Source organism: Gastrolobium bilobum, unplaced genomic scaffold (genome assembly GCF_033153095.1).
Source record: "Gastrolobium bilobum isolate Gb01-03AN ecotype WA unplaced genomic scaffold, APGP_CSIRO_Gbil_v1 utg40294, whole genome shotgun sequence".
Lineage (NCBI taxonomy): Eukaryota > Viridiplantae > Streptophyta > Magnoliopsida > Fabales > Fabaceae > Gastrolobium > Gastrolobium bilobum.
The window spans coordinates 50,322-69,523 of NW_026899185.1; the positions used below are offsets into that span (position 1 = coordinate 50,322).

The 19,202-nt window shown below is 33.0% G+C and overlaps 2 protein-coding genes across 2 annotated transcripts; one reads left to right on the forward strand and one right to left on the reverse strand.

The window, feature by feature from the left end:
- The first annotated feature begins 992 nt into the window (after positions 1–992).
- LOC133288032 (mitochondrial ATP-independent inner membrane protease subunit 2-like) lies at positions 993–9,073 on the forward strand. The gene is made up of 5 exons (XM_061485723.1): positions 993–1,199; positions 2,334–2,509; positions 7,272–7,455; positions 8,513–8,619; positions 8,702–9,073. The coding sequence occupies exons 1-5, from the start codon at positions 1,128–1,130 to the stop codon at positions 8,781–8,783; spliced, it is 621 nt and encodes a 206-aa protein (XP_061341707.1). The 5' UTR covers positions 993–1,127; the 3' UTR covers positions 8,784–9,073.
- A 6,244-nt stretch (positions 9,074–15,317) lies between these two features.
- LOC133288029 (uncharacterized mitochondrial protein AtMg00810-like) lies at positions 15,318–15,869 on the reverse strand. The gene is made up of 2 exons (XM_061485720.1): positions 15,644–15,869; positions 15,318–15,451 (listed from the first exon to the last, which is right to left on the reverse strand). Exons 1-2 carry the CDS (start codon positions 15,867–15,869, stop codon positions 15,318–15,320), a joined length of 360 nt encoding a protein of 119 aa, XP_061341704.1.
- Positions 15,870–19,202: the final 3,333 nt, after the last annotated feature.

The window sequence follows — 19,202 nt, forward strand, 5'->3', positions numbered from 1 at the left end:
CGGATTTTACGGATTATGATGATACAAATATACGCAAACAACAAGTACGATTATGATACATATAGAAAAACAGAGTTTTAAATTACGATTTGAAAAAATATATTTAATAATTAATTTTTTTTATTTATACTGCTAATTTTTATTCTTTATAATTATTATAATTAAGTAAGCATATATTTTTAATAATTTTGGTTCTTTGTAATTAAATATTAGTTATGATTTGAAAAGTATTTTATTTACCAATGTTGTTGTTGTTATTATTATTATTATTATGAACTATAAATTATAATTGTTACTCAATTATTTTACATTTTTTTTTTCTAATTTTGTTTGCTATTGAAGGATTGTTAGGTTTATAGGCCTAAACCAAATCTTTTGATGTTTAAATATAAACTAGGTCAAGCCTATAATGTTGCTAATACCAAATTAATAGGTAAAGTCAGTCTTAAAACATTTTGTATATACCTGGCCTATTTAGACTAAATCTAACTCGGATTAGCTCATTTACACTCCTAGTACCAATATATGTCAGTAATTTTGTTCTTTGACTATATTGGGTTTTTCCACACTCAATATACCAATTTGATATTGGGTGACAAGATTTTACCATTGGAGGGCATTTTGCTCCGCATAAGAATCCCAGTGGGTTTGAGTCTCGTCCCCAACGGAACATATTTTTGTTTTTGTTTTTTTTAAATGAAAAATGATAAAAATAGAGAGAGAAATAATTTTCTTGAAATATGTAATTTTTAAGTTAAAATTTTTATGTAATTTTTAAACAACTTTTAACTTTTTTTTTTAAGTTTAACTTATAAGTAGCTTCTAACTTAAAAATAAGGAGATTGATTGCAAGTACCTCGGTTTACACACCAAAAAATAAAATAAAATTGATTAACCGAATAAATGTGATTTTTGAAAGCTCTTATATTTACTGAAACTGCCCTTCCGCACTGTCGTCGTCTCTCTCTCTCTCTCTCTCTATATATGTATATTCCCATAAGAATCGGAAAAAAGAAAAAGAGAAAAATAATTCGGCACTCGAAAACATTTGATAGGAGGGGTTTAATCTAAGAGAAGGGGTTCTTGTTCGCTGAACTGAAAGTAAGTGCAGAGTGGTGGTGTCTGCAATGGTTTCTCTGTCAACATGGTTTCGCTACGTTGCTCACAAGTTCGAATACTCCGTCTCTCTTGGCTTGAAGGTCTTTTCCCTGTCCAGCTCCAACCCTCTCTTAAATTTCATTTTTTTTTAAAATAATAATTATTCATCACATACTTGTATTGTTGCTTATTATCACTACTAACCAGAATTGTGATGATTGTTGATTTTTTCTTTAATTTTTTTTTCATGAGTGGTTACTGGTTTCGAATTAAGATATAAATTGGTATCCAATTTATACGATTCGGGATCCCAATTATTATTTTCTTCTCTCATTTTAATGCTTGGATTCATTGGAAAAACTATTCTTTTGGTTGTTAATCATTTCATCTTTTGTTCCTCCAGTTCTTTTGATGACCTTATTTTTTATTCTGGGCTTTCTTTCCCCCCCACTATTTTATTATTATAAATTTGGTACCTTTTATTTATGTCCTTAGAATATTGACTACTTGAAGTTAAGATGATTTGTCTGAGGGAATATTTGAAGCCATAACTGTGTGAAAAAGACCATATTTAAAGCTTGGATATGAAAAGTGAGGTAGCTAACCTAGGTCCTGCCTTTGTTTTTGCTATAAAATAGAACCTCAATGTGAGACATTTGGAAGAATTGGGAAGTTATCAACTAAGCAGAGGTATTTAAAGTAACAGGTTTTGTTCTGTCCTAGAGTCAGGTTTAAGACACATGGTGTAGCTGCAAAGGCATTCTGCTCAAGTTAGGGTTTGCCCTAGTGAAGCACAAGTGTCAATGATGCATATGTGAGTGGCTTAATCCTTTTATATTGAGGTGTGGTTGTTTGAAGCAATCCATCTGAGATTCGGTTCCCTTTTATTGGGGATTGATTGATATCATAAAGGGATTCTATCCCTTTATCCCCTATTTCCTGTCTATTGAGATTCGGTCAGCCCTCTAGAGACTGCTATCATGTATGGGGCTAGAAAGGGTTTTGTTGTCCCCGGGATCCACCGGCCTTTCAGCCGAGGGCCCATTGGCCTGGTAAGCGGGATCCGAATCCCAGTCCAGAATAGGTTTCCTAGTCGTTTAAGTTTTACAGTTGAGCAAAACTGCAAATATTATTTCTTTTCACTTTATTTTGCATCAATGTATCAAAATATTAGCACTTAGCACTTAAAATCCCCTACGTTATAAGTCTTTTCTGACTGATTTAATGATGTGCAGAACTATGAAGGAGGTCAATTCACGAATAGAGAGTTACTACGTGACTTTGTTGGGAAGAATTTCTTTCAAGGAAAGTTGACATACTTGCACTGGAATAAAGGAGAGGAGATGGCCCCTACTATTGCTGGAAAAGGAGAAACGCTTCTTGTTCGGAAATTACCAACTGCAGATCCAGCGTAATCATATTCATTGTGCAGCATACACTTTGAGTTTTTTAAATTTAATAATTATTCCTAATGTGGGTTGGCTGAAATGGGCAATTTTATGCTGGAGAGGTGTCATTCTTCTGATATCACATATCCACTCCATGTCATAATCTTAATGTTGTCATATGACATCTTAAAACAGTACTTTTTTCGCATCTTGATTTCAACATTCAGTTTCATATTTTGTACCCTCTCTCTTAATAATTGACACATAGTAGTCAATTGCGCCGCAATAGCCGCACCTATTGCTCTTTGTGGCACTGCGCTGCACCAAAACGCAATAGCGGCTGTTGTGGCTGCAAGTCGCAGTCAAATCGCACCGCGTCAGTGCATAAGGGTTTTTTAATTCAAAAGGTTGAGTTTGCCCTCATTTTAAAAGTGTAACATAAACATTTTTAGGGTTTTTCGTCTTTTTTCCGGTTTAACCCTAACCCACTCCCTCTTACTGCTGCATGCAAGTCTCCCTTTCCTCTCTGTCTCTCGTGCGTCTGCCTCTCTCGCTCCATTGTCTCTGCCTCTCTCGTTTGCATGCTATCTGGCCTCTGTTTTTATTTAAAAAGAATATTTTATTATTTATCTTTGTATTGTTGTATTATTTACTTTTAAGCTCTCTGCGTCTCTCTCTTTGTCATTATCTTTGTGTTATAGACTGCTTAGAATTTCCTCAGTGCAAATTTTTTAACTGCATTTGTCTACATATACTTGTGATAATAAAATTGCATTTGTCCTGCATTTTCCTTTGTGACAGACCCAGAAATTATGTTTAGTGGGGACAAAGCCAATATATAAAAGCAAAATTACATAATTGAATTTCCATACACTAAATTCAGCACATGATCCATAGAAGTATTGGCACTGCTAAGACTAGTTATTAATAATGAGAACATAAGATAAAATGTTAAAATCAGAGGCAACAAAACTCAGTGGCTACTGGCTACCTTTTCACCTTTTTTTTTTGGGTGTCATTGTTTTTTTAATAATTTATTGTGTTACTTGTATTGAAGAATATTTTGTTACTTGTTGACGCTTCTGCCACTGTCCGTATCCTTGTTTTAATAGCATTCTTTGATTTTAATTTTTTTATTGACAGCAACAGAATAATACAGGTAACGGATTTTAGGATTTTTCTATTGATCTATTCCGTAACTGCAACCACAACCCGCTATAGCCCTATATCATTATTCAGGATTGTCTGCGACAGTTCGCATTTAATAACTTTGAATGGACATCAATAGGAAGAAAATAACCTCTGATGAGATTAGCTACTCCTATGTTTTGTTTTTAAATTTAACTCCTATGGAAATTTTGGAGGAAAATTGTTGTCATCATACAATTTTTCTTGAATATAAGATGCTATACATAATAAACTTTATCTGATTTTATTTGCCTATCTTACTATGTTGCTTTAATCATTCATTTTCTTCTCACCATCTATGTATAGACCAGTACTTTTTGACTACTTGCATGTCATACATTGGTATTGGTGAACTTTTAAAGTTGTTTAGAGTGTACAAGGGAAGAAGAAATGTACATGTCACATGCCATTTTCTCTTATGCTGAGTCTGTGTTATTAAGAGACATCATTTTCTCTGTATTAGTTCTTTGTACTTCTCTTCTTCAGCATTAGTGAATAGAAGATATATATAGTTCAGGCTGATGAAAGGAAACTATTTGTTTAATTTTTAAACTATGATTCTTTAATTCTTTGATGGATTCTTGGTTCTTCGTATTCTTTATCTCTTTTTGATTGTTTATTTTCTTCTTTGTGTCACTCTTGTGAACTAGTCTTTCTGAAAGCAATCTGACATGCATCAATTTCTAAATTCTCATTGAATATAGTTATTTGGTTTCGATTGACTTTATGTTATGGTTTCATAGTGGCACTAATTAACCATCTGTTTGTTTAGTTTGTGCTACCCACTTCATATGGTCCATATGATTTTAATATTCATGAAAATAAAACCTAGATCAGGTTGGATGCATCTTAACAAAAAGTATACTTTTGGCTGAATGATTCTATCTTTGTTATAATCCATTATGTTTTGCTTATTTGTTATTTTTTTAATGCATTATCAATAACGCCCCTTTTAGAGTTCACATAGTGTGTATTATGCAATGTTGTTAAGATCGTGAGAAAGAACGTAGGATTGTACAATCCTACAATTTTCTTGAACCCAGCAAGCTAAATCGCATGTGAGATTGCAAGAGACTTAGATCGTGTAGGATTGACGTGATAAATTGTGAAATCGGTGGGATCAGTTGATCCCATCATTCCAGCAATTGGGTGAAAAACCATACCAAAATTCATGTAACCATGTCCCGAATTCATTTAATCCCAAATTCCCAATTCTAAACCCTAACTCTCCTTACTTGCAATTGTGAGGCCGCATACAACTGCATCTTCTTCATCTTCTGCGTTTCTCTCCTGCGACTGGATTGTGTTTCTCTCCTTCTTTTGCCAATGGATTGAGTTGGGTTTTGCTACTATGATTGGCTTGTGCAAGTGCGACCCTCTCCTTCTTCTGCGACTAGTATGTCCATATGTGTCTGGGACTGGGTTATTTTTTGTTTCCTCTGCTTCTATCTTCGATTGCTTTCTTGTGAACTAGCAACCCGTGTCTTTGACATATGCCATGATTTGTTAATTTTTATAGCAACCCGTGTCTTCTATTCATGTGCAGCTGAATTATGGAGGTATTATTGATACAGCAATTTTTTTTGAAATAATAAATAGTACATCTCATAATAATCATTTGGAATATATTATAAGTACAACTCATTGCCATTCCTGTTATAGACATTATTTTAAATATTACAACTTGTAATAATGTTTTTGGAGTTTGTTGTCTTTTATATTTGCTATCTTTTATGATTAAAGTTGTGATTTAAATGTTATTTTATATGCATATGTATTATTTTATATAATTAAAATTAGGAATGCATGATCTTACGATCCTTGGCGATCTCACAATACCATATTTCGATCTTAGGTGAGATCTTGATCTTGACAACTATGGTTATAAGTATTGAAAATAGGTTGATAAGAAGTCACACCGTTATATTAGTCTTATGTTATAGTCACTCAATATAATGGAGTCTTTGTTGTGCTATTGACACATACAGATTTAAACATTTCCCCTTTTTGTCTCATTATTCCACAGGGTATGAGTGTACCATCCTCCCTAACCTGTCTTGTCACTTTTCCACTGCAAAATTCAAAACTTTATGTTAACTATCTCGTCAACCTTCTCTTATCAGTTTCTTCCGTTGCATCTCAGGTAAATTGTCCATAGTTGCATTTTGCTTTCTCATTATTTTTTATACTTTTTCCTTTGCTGACCACCGGATCTGGAGTGTCTCCTCAAATCCGATGCTTGCTGCATCTCCGGTCACCTGATTGACCTTCGGGCCACTGTCTGCATCTTCTCCGACAACTTTTCCAAAGAGTTTTCCGGCCAATGACCATCGTATCTGGGTTGCCTGGACGTGCTTTGGTTGGGTGTCCTAAGTTTTCTTTTGGTTGAATCCTCCAAATGTTGTTCTTGATGAACTTGGAGAAGTTTTAGTTCTTGTTGTGTATACTTGTTTACCAAGACGTGTTTGCTAATGGTCATTCTAGCGAAGTCTCTTCTTCCTTGGTTATGCAATATTTTTCAACCAACTCTTTGATGGTCGTTCCAGCCACCTGAGTTTCCTCTCCAGCATTTTTCATCTCTCCCATGTCTCCAGCATTCTTGAGTTAACTTTGCATCCGTGTTTTCGTGTAGCCCAAATATATTATTTGGTTAATTAGTAAGTTTTAACTTGAGGGGGAATATTAGAAGTATTGAAAATAGGTTGTTAAAAGTCTCATGTTGTTATATTAGTCTTATGTAATTATTATAGTTGCTTTATATAATAGGGTCTCTACTTTGTTATTGACGTACACAGATTTAAACATTGCCTCTCTTTTCCTTATCATTCAACATAGTGGTTTCCCGTAGATAAGTGGCCCATAAAGATTAATGCCTGTGAATGTTCTTGTTTAAGTAATTGTTCTTGAATGATTGGACAAATACTTAAAAATTTAATAGAGTTTATAACTGGCGGTCTTCGTTTTTGTTGTGACAAAATGAATGGCATGGTAAATTTGAGTTACCAGGTTAGTCGGAGTATCAACTATAAATTTGACTCTTTGTAAGTTAATAAAATTATCTCATTTTACAAAACTCCTACAATGTCTAAATTTGAGCGCTAGCTTACCCTGGTTTATCAGTTCCAAAGTTGAAAGTTGAAACCATTCGGTGGTTCTTACCTGTGACAAATTATATCTTGATTGTTGTGACGATCCATTTCAGTTATTTTTTTGCACTTACATATGCTATTTTTAAATATGGTAGCATCCTGTGGTGTGATAAACTTTGTACTTGTCACTGAGGTGGTTATATGTAGATTATTTTTATTTTATTTTTTTTGCTGATTTTTTTTTTTTTTTTTCTGGTTATCTTGTTGGTTCTTATGGTCTATGGATATTGGATGGTACCAAAAAAATAAAATAAAAAATAAAAAATAAAAAATAAAAAATACATAAATAAAAAGAACGAGTGGTCCTTGCTCCCTTTTATTTTTGTCATTTTTTTTTTAGATTTCCACAAAAATGTTAAACTGATGGTTGATTTTTTCATCTTAAGTTCATTACTCTATGCTTTCACATTGTAATTATTTGCTGGTGTTATACATGTTTCTTTGACAGGCACGTTTTTGTAGGAGATGTAGTGATCTTGAAGGATCCTGAGAAGACAGATAACTATCTAGTAAGAAGATTATCTGCCATTGAAGGTTATGAAATGGTTTCTACTAATGAGAAGGATGAACCCTTTGTTCTTGAGAAGGATCAATGCTGGGTAGTGGCTGACAATAAAAATTTGAAAGCCAAGGTAAACTGCTAACTTTTGTGGTAACGAATTTTATATATATGTGTGTGTGTGTGTGTGGAGCATATTCAATTGGCAGGAGTATCTTATTGTGAGAGTGAGAGGAGCAAATCCTGACCTTAGATCATTCACTTATAGTCAACATTAGGATATAAAATCGTGTAGTTTTTTTGGTGGTCATGCAACCTTCAAGTAATTTTTAATCTCCACCATATATGTGAGATTGGTCAAAGATTATTTCCTCTTACCTCTAATTATATATATGGCAAATACTAATCATTATATTTTCTTAGAAATTTTACCATTACCTCTGTCACTATTCAAAAAGCTTTATAATTTGTATTAATGTTGAAACAGAAACTTTATAGAGTAAAATTCAAGCAGTGTGATATCACATGCAAGCACTCTTTCTTTTAGTTTTGGATCCTGTTTTCCTCATTATCCTGTCTGCGATTCTATACAATTTGATAAAGCAAACACTCTTTCTTTTAGTTTTGGCACTTTAGTTCTCTCCCTACTTTTTATCACTGAAATCCACAAAAATGTCCATTAACAACAGAGTGAGAGTGGTGAGAAGAACTAGTGAAGTGATTCATAATAACTTTAATAGTCACAAAAGAAATCTCTATTTTTTTTTTTTTTTTTACCAATAATGATTTTTAGTGGCTAGCTCTTACATGTTTTTAGTGTTAAAGCTGCTCTTGTATGCATGAAAGGTTAGGAAATAACTTTTCTACAAAAATGTCAAAGTAAGGCTGTATATATGGATTTTCCTCATCTCTATCCTCGCAAATTAGGGTCTCATGGGGAGTTTTTTTTTTTTTGTCTTTTGACTCGATAAGAGAGCCTTAGCACAATTGTTAGTGTTGTTGCCATGTGACCCAGCAGTCACATGTTCGATTCTTGTAATTAGGCTCTTGTAAATACAATATAAGGCTGCCAGATATAAGACCCTTCCGTGGATCCTGTATAGAGCAAGAACTTTATAGCACCAAGTTGCTTTGGTTTTTTACTCCTTAAATGGTTGTAGAACATGGAATAATTCTTTGTAATATGGCAGGAAGCGAATGACAGTAGATCATTTGGTCCAGTTAACATGACAGATATTGTAGGCAGAGTCATATATTGCCTGCAAAATGCTGTAGAGCATGGCCGTGTGCTGAACAGGTGAACTAAATTTCTGAGCCTAATTTCGAATGCATGGGTGGATGGGTCCTTTGATTATTGATATATTCTACTCCTTTGCCAGTCATTTCAGCATGAGAAGGGATTCCCCGGTGTTGGCAGTGGAACTTGATGTTGATGAGATGTCCAAGAATCACAAAGCCTAGCATCTTGTTTGCTTTACATTCCTGTCAACAGCAAACAGCTTTTTGCCATGTTTCAAAATCCGAATCAAACAAGCTGTAAACTGTTGTTCAGACTAGCTCTAACTTGTTTGTTTGGTAGCTATGCATTACTTTCTTTTTCTTGCGAACTTTATTTGAAGTAGAGCAAGAATGAAGCAATTTTTTAATTTTTGCATGAGTATGGGATGGTGGTGTTATGATGTCCTTAGCTACATATTAAATTATTTGCTCTTTCTTTCCAACTGGAAAATTTGAAGCGGCCTGCATTAAAATTGGAGTAAAACATTGTTTCAGAAAAAAATTGTCGTATGCTGAATTTCTATCAAATATATATACTGTGCTTCTTTTTCTGTATGTAAAGGGAAAAATGTTTGTTCTTGACATAAATTGTGTTCTTTTAGTTTTTAATATTATATATTACGGATAATATATTGTTATAATATAAAAAAAAAAAAAAATTCTCTCTTTTCAGTCACATCATAGATGATATGGAGAGAGAGAAAAAAAATTTATTATAATTTTGTACTATTTGTAGTATATAATGTTAAAAATTAAAAGGACACAACTTGTGTTCTTTAAAAGGGCACACACTTAACTCATATATGATTCATTAAGTTCCAATCGTTGTTGATTAAATGGGGAATATTGAATTGGGATTTTAAAAGACTATTTTGAGATAAAAAATTTATAGATTTTAAAAGCTTATATAAATTGTAGTGATTTTAAAGACTTTTTTAAAATACTTTTTTTACAGTTAAGAGTTTATAATATGAAATTTTAATAGAATTTATAAGATTTGAAAGAACAATATTAGTTTATAAAATTTTAAAGAATCATATGAATTTTTAACAAACATTCAAATGTGATTTTTAAGAAAAATAATCAAATCAAAAATTTATATGCATAAAATTCATTAAACTTTGTGATATTTTTGCATGCTATTATTAGTGTGATGGAACATGTTATTCACATTTAAAATTTTTATTTCATTTTCATCAATATTTTTTAAAAATGTTTATTAAAATTATTATATGAAATTATTTATAATAAATGCAAATGTATTTATTCCAATTTAATAGATCATAAAGTGAAAAGCTGGCATATGTTTTGTGCAATGGGAATTATTCTTGTGATCATTGTCTTGTCAAATAGTAACTTGCATTCATTATGGTATGAGAATGCTTAACATTGTTGAGTAGCTTTTTTAATTCAGTGACGAGAGAAGTTATAGCAATAGCGTTTATTTTTCCTTGTTATTCAACAAATGAATATTGATGTGCAATGGGAATTATTCTTGTGATCATTGTCTTGTCAAATAGTAACTTGCATTCATTATGGTATGAGAATGCTTAACATTGTTGAGTAGCTTTTTTAATTCAATGACGAGAGAAGTTATAGCAATAGCGTTTATTTTTCCTTGTTATTCAACAAATGAATATTGAAATTTTTTCTCTTATTATGTGACTAATATGGTGCATTTGTACTAAAAAAAAATATGGTGCATAAAAAGTCTTGAGAAATTTTTATTGGCAATATATTGTTTATTAAACATGTTTATCATCAACGTATTATCAGTGCTACGATTATACCAAAAAAAATGTAGCACATCATTAGAGACAACAAGCATAACGAGGAATAACATAAATTAATCATCCGTTAACAAGCACAACCATAAATCATCTGTTAATCATGAAGAAAAATAATATAAGGAGAAATGACAAAACTCGATAAAATATACGAGAGTCGAAAAAGAACATATCTTGGCTTTGAGAAAATGTGAAGGTAGATTGTGAGACACTGCAATAAAGAAATCTAATGCAATAAAGAAATCTCAGGGGTTAAGGTGAGATTGTGAAAGAGATATGCTATTTATATTTTTCACTAAAATGTCTCACAAAATTCACACTAATAGAAAATTCATTAAAATCGTTAAAATTTTGAATACCACAAGATTATTTTTCCTTTGTTTAAAATCCTGATTGAATACAACCGAATTTGGACGAACTCTGAAATAATCTTTTACAATCCTAATCGAATATCACGTGACTTTTTTATAATACTTTAAAATCCTAATTAAATATCAATTGATTTTTTTTATCTAAAAATAATCCATTAAAATATTTTAAAATCTCAATCCAATAAATCCAGAAGTTTTGTTTTTATGTGTTACGTGTTAGTGATCGGGGACAATGAAAGGGAGCGTTGTCAGCAATCATGGTTCCAACTATTTTCATTTTGTTCCATGCTCAATGTTAAGTCCAACTAACACTAGGTTCATCATTGCTAAGCGTTTAATTCTGGGTCTGATAATACTTCGGATAAATCATCCTTTCTATGTCACTCTTAAAGTTCTATTGATTTCCGGATATGAATTAGATGAATTTGTCACAGACTGAATGAACTACTAAGGAGTAAGGACCCAATTTGAATGTGCTAAGTGCATTTGTTCAGTCCTAATTAAAATTCACCAAACTCGTCTGAAATAGTTTATGAGGAAAACAAAATTTATCTATCAGTTTTCTTATGTTTTCAGTTAATCTGTTTAGTTTTAAATTTAAATTTAATATAATTTAATTCAAAGAAATTTGAAGTAAATCGGTTGTCATTTTATTTTTTTATTTTTATTTTTTCAAGGAGGCAATAAATAAACTCTGATTATATATATATTTTTTCTTTTTTATGTACAAAATCGTCTCTTTTGCAATGAAGATTTTTTTAAAAAGTAGAATAGTAATTAAGATTTCAAGTGTATTGTTTCTAAATGCTCAATATTATAGTTTTTGTGTTAATTCTTGTTAAATAAATCTTTCAGGCACATTAGATATCTTCTTTGATCATTCCTTGTATAATATCAATTTTATGTATTAATTTATCAAGGGACAAGATCCGTTTATAATTTTTTTTTTTGAAATTACATTAATGTAGAACCGGTCGTACACTGTGTGATTAATGTAGGATCGGTCTTACATAGTGTAGTTTGTAAGAGTTTGTAAACAAAAAAGTTTATAAATATAACCTGTCCTATTTATCAATAGTAATAACTTTTGAGAGGACATGGGAAAACACAAGGTAGGTTTCTTCCATATCTGGGTGTGAGTGCGGAAAAACAGCTTTTATATTTTCTTGCTCCTCTCATGGTTATCACAGAATTCATTAATATGTAAAAATTGAAAATAAATTCTCTTATATGTTATTTAATATGACCATGTCACGTGAGAGAACTATAATCATAAGATGAATCAACATTGATGATTTTATAATACTTATCTCATTAATATATTTTCTCTCTCTTCTTCTTTCGTTACCGTTGATTCAATTTTATATAATTATGATTTCTTTACGTGACATGGTCATGTTAAATGGTCAAAATTAGAGGGCTAAAAAGTGTTCTTCAACGGGTGCATCTTTTGTATGTGGAATAAGTAGAAACTAGGAATCTTTCTCAAGGAAAAACAAGCACGGGTTCTCCAGAAGCAGGAACTGGCTTAACGAAGGGAGAGAGTGAGAGACAGCTTTGGAAATATAAACATCACGTGTGACTTGCTTCCAACATAAACATTTTTGTCATCATCATCACTCAATATAGAAGTCAGCAAGTGCCGTTAGAGAAAAAACGGAAGCAGAATATTCGTTTTTCACATGCAGGGGCCGGGGCTCAATTTAAAAGTTTAGCCATCAAAGAAGCTTGTGAATTGGGGACTACTGATTAAATAACTATGACATGAGTTTCTTTACTCTTTAATGTTGTTGTTTTTATCGATCCAAATTTAATCACTCACATGGAGGAAGGAGGAGATTGGGGAACAACTCCTTTAATGATCAACAATACAAACCATGACGGATACGGCAAATAAAATAAGCAATTAATACGCAATTTAATCTAAGACACATTTTTAAGTTCTCATTTATTTAGCTTTATACGGGTTGACTTTGGGGTTTTGTGAGGGATAACGAGAGATGTTATAGAAGGCACCCCTTAATTGTTCTTGAGAGGTGTATAAAATTTAAATAAAATAAAAAAAGAGAAGGAAAAAAAGACATGCTAGTTGCACATCTTTAAAGATTACGTACGTCTCCTCCATGTCTAGAATATGTGATATAAATAGAGTTTAAAGTGAATAAAAAAGTGGTGAAACCATTTATAATTTGATGACAAAACTGTTTAGATGTTAGGTGATTTACGTGTGTTTAGCATTATTTAAAAAAAGGAAAAAAGATGGGTATGTATATAAAGGTTAGGATCGATCAACCTATCGTTATAAGCTTCTGATCATTTGATAGTCACTCATTAAATAATGAATGTTCTCTGTTCTTAATCAGTTTGGATCCAAAAAATAACTGTTAAAGAACCACTTCAACCCAAAACCTGTGGGGGACGGTGAGGATCGAACTCGTGATCTTGTGGTCACTTAAGCTCTGATACCATGTTAAAGAACCATATTTTAATACTTTATATTTTATTCTCTAACAATAACAATATTACGCATATTCTTGCTTGGATCAAATTCTTGCTTGGATCAAATGTTGATGTCGCTTTTAGGGGAGAGGGGGGACATAAGGAAAGTAAATGGCTTTACTGGAGTTTTAGTTTGGGAAGGGGGAAAAATGATATTTATGCATCAAAGTTCTTACATTATTTTCAACTTGTTTGAAAAAAATATAAAGCAAAAAGATCAGTATATTGAATATGAATTTTTTATTTTATTATCCATTCCACAGTATAAGTGATCTAAGGCTTATTTAGATCTTTCGATACGCAAATATTTTTGATGTGAGGGTATGGACATTATTGGTGTGACTTTATGAAAATATACAACAACAAAAGATAAAGCTGCCGCCCTTGGATTGTTATTATGTGAGGAATGATTACTACAGCTATGTATAATATAAATATATATACACACACATAAATATAAGCAATAACCAATGAGTCTCATAGATTATATGTGCTTATTGATAAAATAAAAAAAAGTGTGTTGCTGATCACGAGCAATACTTATTATTATTATTGACATATTCCAATCAATTTATCGTTCTGTGACTAGTCTAATTCAGGACAGGTCCTGAGATTAAGGCTTTAAAATCATCTCAAAAATAATATTAAAGAAAATTAAACACATAATCTTATGTCACCTGCTCAGGATTTATTATTCTAGAAACGGTACTTTCTCAATCTTCTTTTAGCATAACCTGAATATGTATTTGACTATTTGACCCGGTATTAAAATAGAGCTGTAGTATATATAACTCTTAGATGAAGAATCTTACTTGCATGTAGCCACTCTAATTGTGCAAAATTTATAATAAAATAATTATGTAAATTATCAAAAAACGTGAATGGCATAATCGGTATTGAACTGAATTTTACTATTGTGAATAATGAATCATTTACAAGGCAACTCCCAAACAGGGGTGGACCTACATGGGTTAGGGTGGGCCCCCGCCCTCCTCTAAAATATATGAAAATATGTTCTACTATATGATATGTAATATTGTCTGTAAAAACAAAATTTTGAAAATGTTTTTAAAAAGTAAAAGACAAGCGATGCTATTCATAAAAAAAATGTTTCATCCGTTCATTACACCCAATTAGAGATAACTATTATTTACCAGATTTAACCTGCCAGCATATATGGTAGGTTTTGTTCTTGGTCTGCTACCCTCCCCAGTCAATGTGGAAAGTTGACTTCTCCGTTGTATACAAAGAAGAGTTCAGTTAGTAATACATATTCACTCTACCTATCAAATTTGTTTAGAATTTGATTTTATATTGATTGATTATCTAATTTTCTTTTTATAATCATTAAAAATTTGTACAGATTGTTATGTCAGAATTCAAGAGAAGAGTATTTAAGTTTTGACTTTGTTAGCAAAGAAAAAAGATTAATAATAGTTATCAATTATTAGTTGGGACCAAATGCTAAAGATAAATAACACATTAATTAATTTATTGTGTCTTATGCTAAATAACAGCTAAGTGAGAAAATAAGATTCTGAAAAATCAAAGAAAGTGCAATTATAACACCAGAAAGCATGAATGTAAACAATAAAAAATTGATCTTACAAACATAATATAAGGTCTTAAGGCTAGTTCCTCATTGAAATATAGGGTGTATTGGATCATTGTCACCAGAAGCAAAAAATTGACATTCCAACCAAAAAATTATGTAATTTTATTAGGTTATTCTTAATATGTATTTTTGTATTCTTGGTGTGATCATCCAACCAAAAATGACATTGTCTTTTTATAATAGTAATATAAATTTTCGTCTCCCATCATATAATTTCCTGGGTCCGCCACTGCTCCCAAATATATAGGACTGCTAATAATGATACAGAAAGAGGATGAGGATAAGCTAAGTAATGACTTCTCTAACCAAATAACCGAGTTTAACAGACTAACAAACTTGGAACTAAAGCAGTTGCTATCTATTGTGATTGCTTGCACGTGCATATACTAACGCTACTGTATGAGTTGACGTGTCTATCATATCAAGATTTGAGAGGACTCTTGTGTTATCCCCAGCAAGTGGGACGTAGAAGATTGACAACGCTCAACTTGAAAATCATGGATCTGAACGAAGATGCAACCAAGGGCTTGGTGAAGACATTTGCCAATTGAGCAGAAGATGAAACTGGAGTAAACGAAGCTGTCCAGAAATTATTTTCTCACGAGTAATATGACAATCTAGTTATATGTGCTTAGATCTGTCATGAAAGATGGGATTGTGAGCCAAGTAAATGGCTGATCTATTATCATAATAAACAGAAGCTGGTTTATCCCAAGGTATCTGGAGATCATGAAACAAGAACCTATAGCCACTGCAATTCATACGACAAACTTGCTAGAGCTCGATACTCCGCCTCCGTTGAAGATCGAGATACAGTGCATTGCTTTTTGCTTTTCCACGCAACAAGTGATGAGCCAATGAATACGCGGAAGCCAGTGACAGACCGTCGAGTGTCAGGACAACATGCCCAGTCAGCATCTGCAAAGGCACGAACAGAAAGGGTGCCCGTGTAAGAAAAACACAAACCAGCAGCTGGAGAAGATTTGAGATAGCGCATAATCTGGTGAGTTGCGAGCATATGGAGGTTTGTAGGACAAGATACAAACTGAGAAAGCTGGTGGACGGCGAAGCAAATGTCCAGACGTGTAGTGGTCAAGTATAGCAATCGACCAATAAGGCATCAATAAAGAGTTGCATCAGAGAAAGCCACACCTTGAGTACGCCTAAGCTTAACAGAAGGGTCCATTGGGGAAGAGACAAGCTTGGCAGCCAAAAGACCAGCATCAGAGATTAATTCAAGCGCATATTTGCGTTGATTAAGGAAAATTCCTTTGTCAAAGCATGCGACTTCGAGGCCCAAGAAATAGCATAATTGCCAAGATCCTTAATCTTAAACTGGAGGTCAAGGAATTGTTTCACACGATTAATCTCTGCAATTGAGTTGCCAGAAAGAATAATATAATAACCCTTACTAGTAATTGTGAATTTAATATCGAAGAATAATTAGAAGTAAAAAAAATAAAGTCACATTTGGTGAAAAAGGAGTTAAAATGACAGTTAAGGAGTAAAAATGCGAATAAATAAAGTTACCTGAAAGTAAAAGTAAAATTATAAATATTACCATAAAAATATTCTGGACTAGTGTGCATAGTTTGGTATGGAATGGAGGTGTGTAGATAAATAAACTTTTACTCAGTTGAATTTAACACTACCTATATAAGTGAAACTTCAACAAAAAAAAAAGGATACACCTCGTCTTCTTCTTCCTCTAGGACAGAACCGTGGCCTTGGTGTGCTTCCAGGGCTAGGAATTCATTTCTTCTACAAGCTATTTCCACACAATGTGCATTTCATAAAAATTGTAGTGCAACCTCTTGTGATAAAAACCCAAGCCTCCTTTCTCTTTGGGAAGCATTGAATCAAGAGATCTCCTCTCCTTTCCATTTTCGTGTACTGTTCATGGCTGAAGAAAAAAATGATTTTTTGCTATGATTTAAGCTTGAAGATTAACATTTGGTTGGTGTAGGACTTATCCAAGGTAAGAAACTCCATTTGTAATTGTTGAATCCTTGAATTTAAGCTTTAGGTTTTCATGAAAATATTGTTGGAATTTTGTATGTTGAAGAGTATGAATGGTAGTATGTTTTGATGATGAAATATCTATATTGATGTTTGTGGGTTGATTAAATTAATTAGAAGTCAAGAAAGCATGAAAAGATTGCATGAGTTTCCTAACCTATTGTCGGCCATGAAGAGAAAAGCACGCTTGAAATGTGTTCAATGTTGTTTCAATGATGCTTATGAATCCTTAGATATGTTGGTGTTGAATGGATTAATTAGTTAAACTTGGAAGAACCCTTTTGTACCATTTTCAGCCATGTAGAAAAAAAAGGCATGTTGAAAGGTTGTTAGCGTTGCTTTGATAATGGGTAGTGTATATTGATTGATGTAATGTACCATGGATGCAAGTATAAACAATGGAAAACATAAAATCCCATAGAATCCCTATAGGTGCATTTTCGGCCCTTTGAAGCAAAAAAAATCATTTGAGAATGTGTTTGATCATGGTTTAGGGATAGTATTTTGCCACATTTTATTTTAATAAAACGTGTTGTATTTCAATGTATTAATTGATGAGTTAAGAAGTGAAATGGCTTGAGAAATTGTGAAAAATACCATGATTCCCTAAGGGTATGTCCGCGACCTTTTGAAGTAAAATGGCATGACTTATATAGAAAATTCTCAAGTGGATACTTGATTAAATTAAAGAACACTAACGATTATAAATTGGTCTAGACTTGTGTAATGGCATAGGATCGGCAAAAACGTAAAGAAATGAAAATAAGCGTTAAAATGTATGTCTTATGTAAGGATCATGGCATAGTATCATTTTATTGATTTTGTTGTGCATTCTTCTCTAGGTGTGCCTACGGATTGAAAAGGAGTGGAATCTTGTTAAAGCGATATAAGTAACTTGTGCAACAAGTAAGCGTATTGGTAAAGCTTCAAGAGGTAAGCTCTATGTTTAAGGAGTCTTTTCCTGCTTGAGTGCTCCACCATGGTTAGTGAACTATGGTTGGACTGTACGACTGTTGTTTAGATGCTTGTATAGATGCATTCATATAGAGTTATTTGATAACATGATATAACTTGTTCTGATATGAATTCTGTATTGATGGTATCGTACACTGATGTCTTCTTGGGGTTTCCCAGAGATTGACGATGTACACCTATGACATGTTCTGGTTCCGCTTGAGGTCCTCCCTTGGGAACACGTTCGTTGATTTTCGCTTGGGGTCTTCCCTTGGGAATGACGGCGCACGCCTCTGATATGATATGGATATATGCTTTGTTCTATTGGGAACACATGCGTTGATTTCCGCTTGGGGTCCTCCCTTGGGAATGACGGCGCACACCTCTGATATGATATGATATGATATGAAATATGTTTTGTTCTGTTATGATATCTGTTATAAATGCATTTGTATACTCTGTATCTGACTTTCGTGCAGGAGTGAGCTAGGGGTATGGAGAATTCTCTATAAACCTGGAGCTTATTGAGATTTGTAATCTCACCCCTCTTTGGGGACATATTTTCAAGTGTCCAGATTCCCTGTGAGTCCTCACTAGGCAGGGACGCGACCCGTGGCTGAGACGTTGGGACAGATCAGCCTTTTGAGTAGCTGTAGGCTACTAACCTTTTGGAGTGCATTTATGTCATTTTGTATTTCCGCATTTGATGGATCATGATATTGATCCTTTATTTTGTATATGTTTTGTATATGTCTATCAGTTTGATGTATGTACACTAGGGTATTCAGGCACGTTATATGATGATGTATTATTCAGTTTATGATTTCGTGTTGGATTGCATGCTGATTAGGTATAGTGGCACAGAGCCATATTATGCATGCGCTCATGGATGGGTATCTGATTATATTTGCATGACTGGTACTTCTGGATTGATGTGCTGTATAAACTGTTTATCAGGAAATGCTTCTGAGTGGGATTGGAAAATCCCCAGTTGTCCGATTTATAGAGGAAACTCTGCCCGATTTTCGTTTACGCCGAGTAAGAATTAAAGTAGAAAAAGAAAAAGTTAGCTCGTATTTTCGTAAGTTAAGTCTTCCGCTGTTTATGTTTATATCATATGCATGTTAATTGAACCGGTTCGAGACGAGGATGTGACAAATAACATCATCCACGTATACTAGTAAGACAGTAAATGAAGTGGCAAATGCAAAGGTAAACATAAAGTGGTCTGCATAAGCTTGCTTGTACGCAAGAGAAATAAGAGCAGTGGACAACTTGACATACCACTGTCGGCTTGCTTGTTTCAACCCATAAAGGGATTTTTGAAGCTTGCAAACGAGATTGGACCTGGCATTAT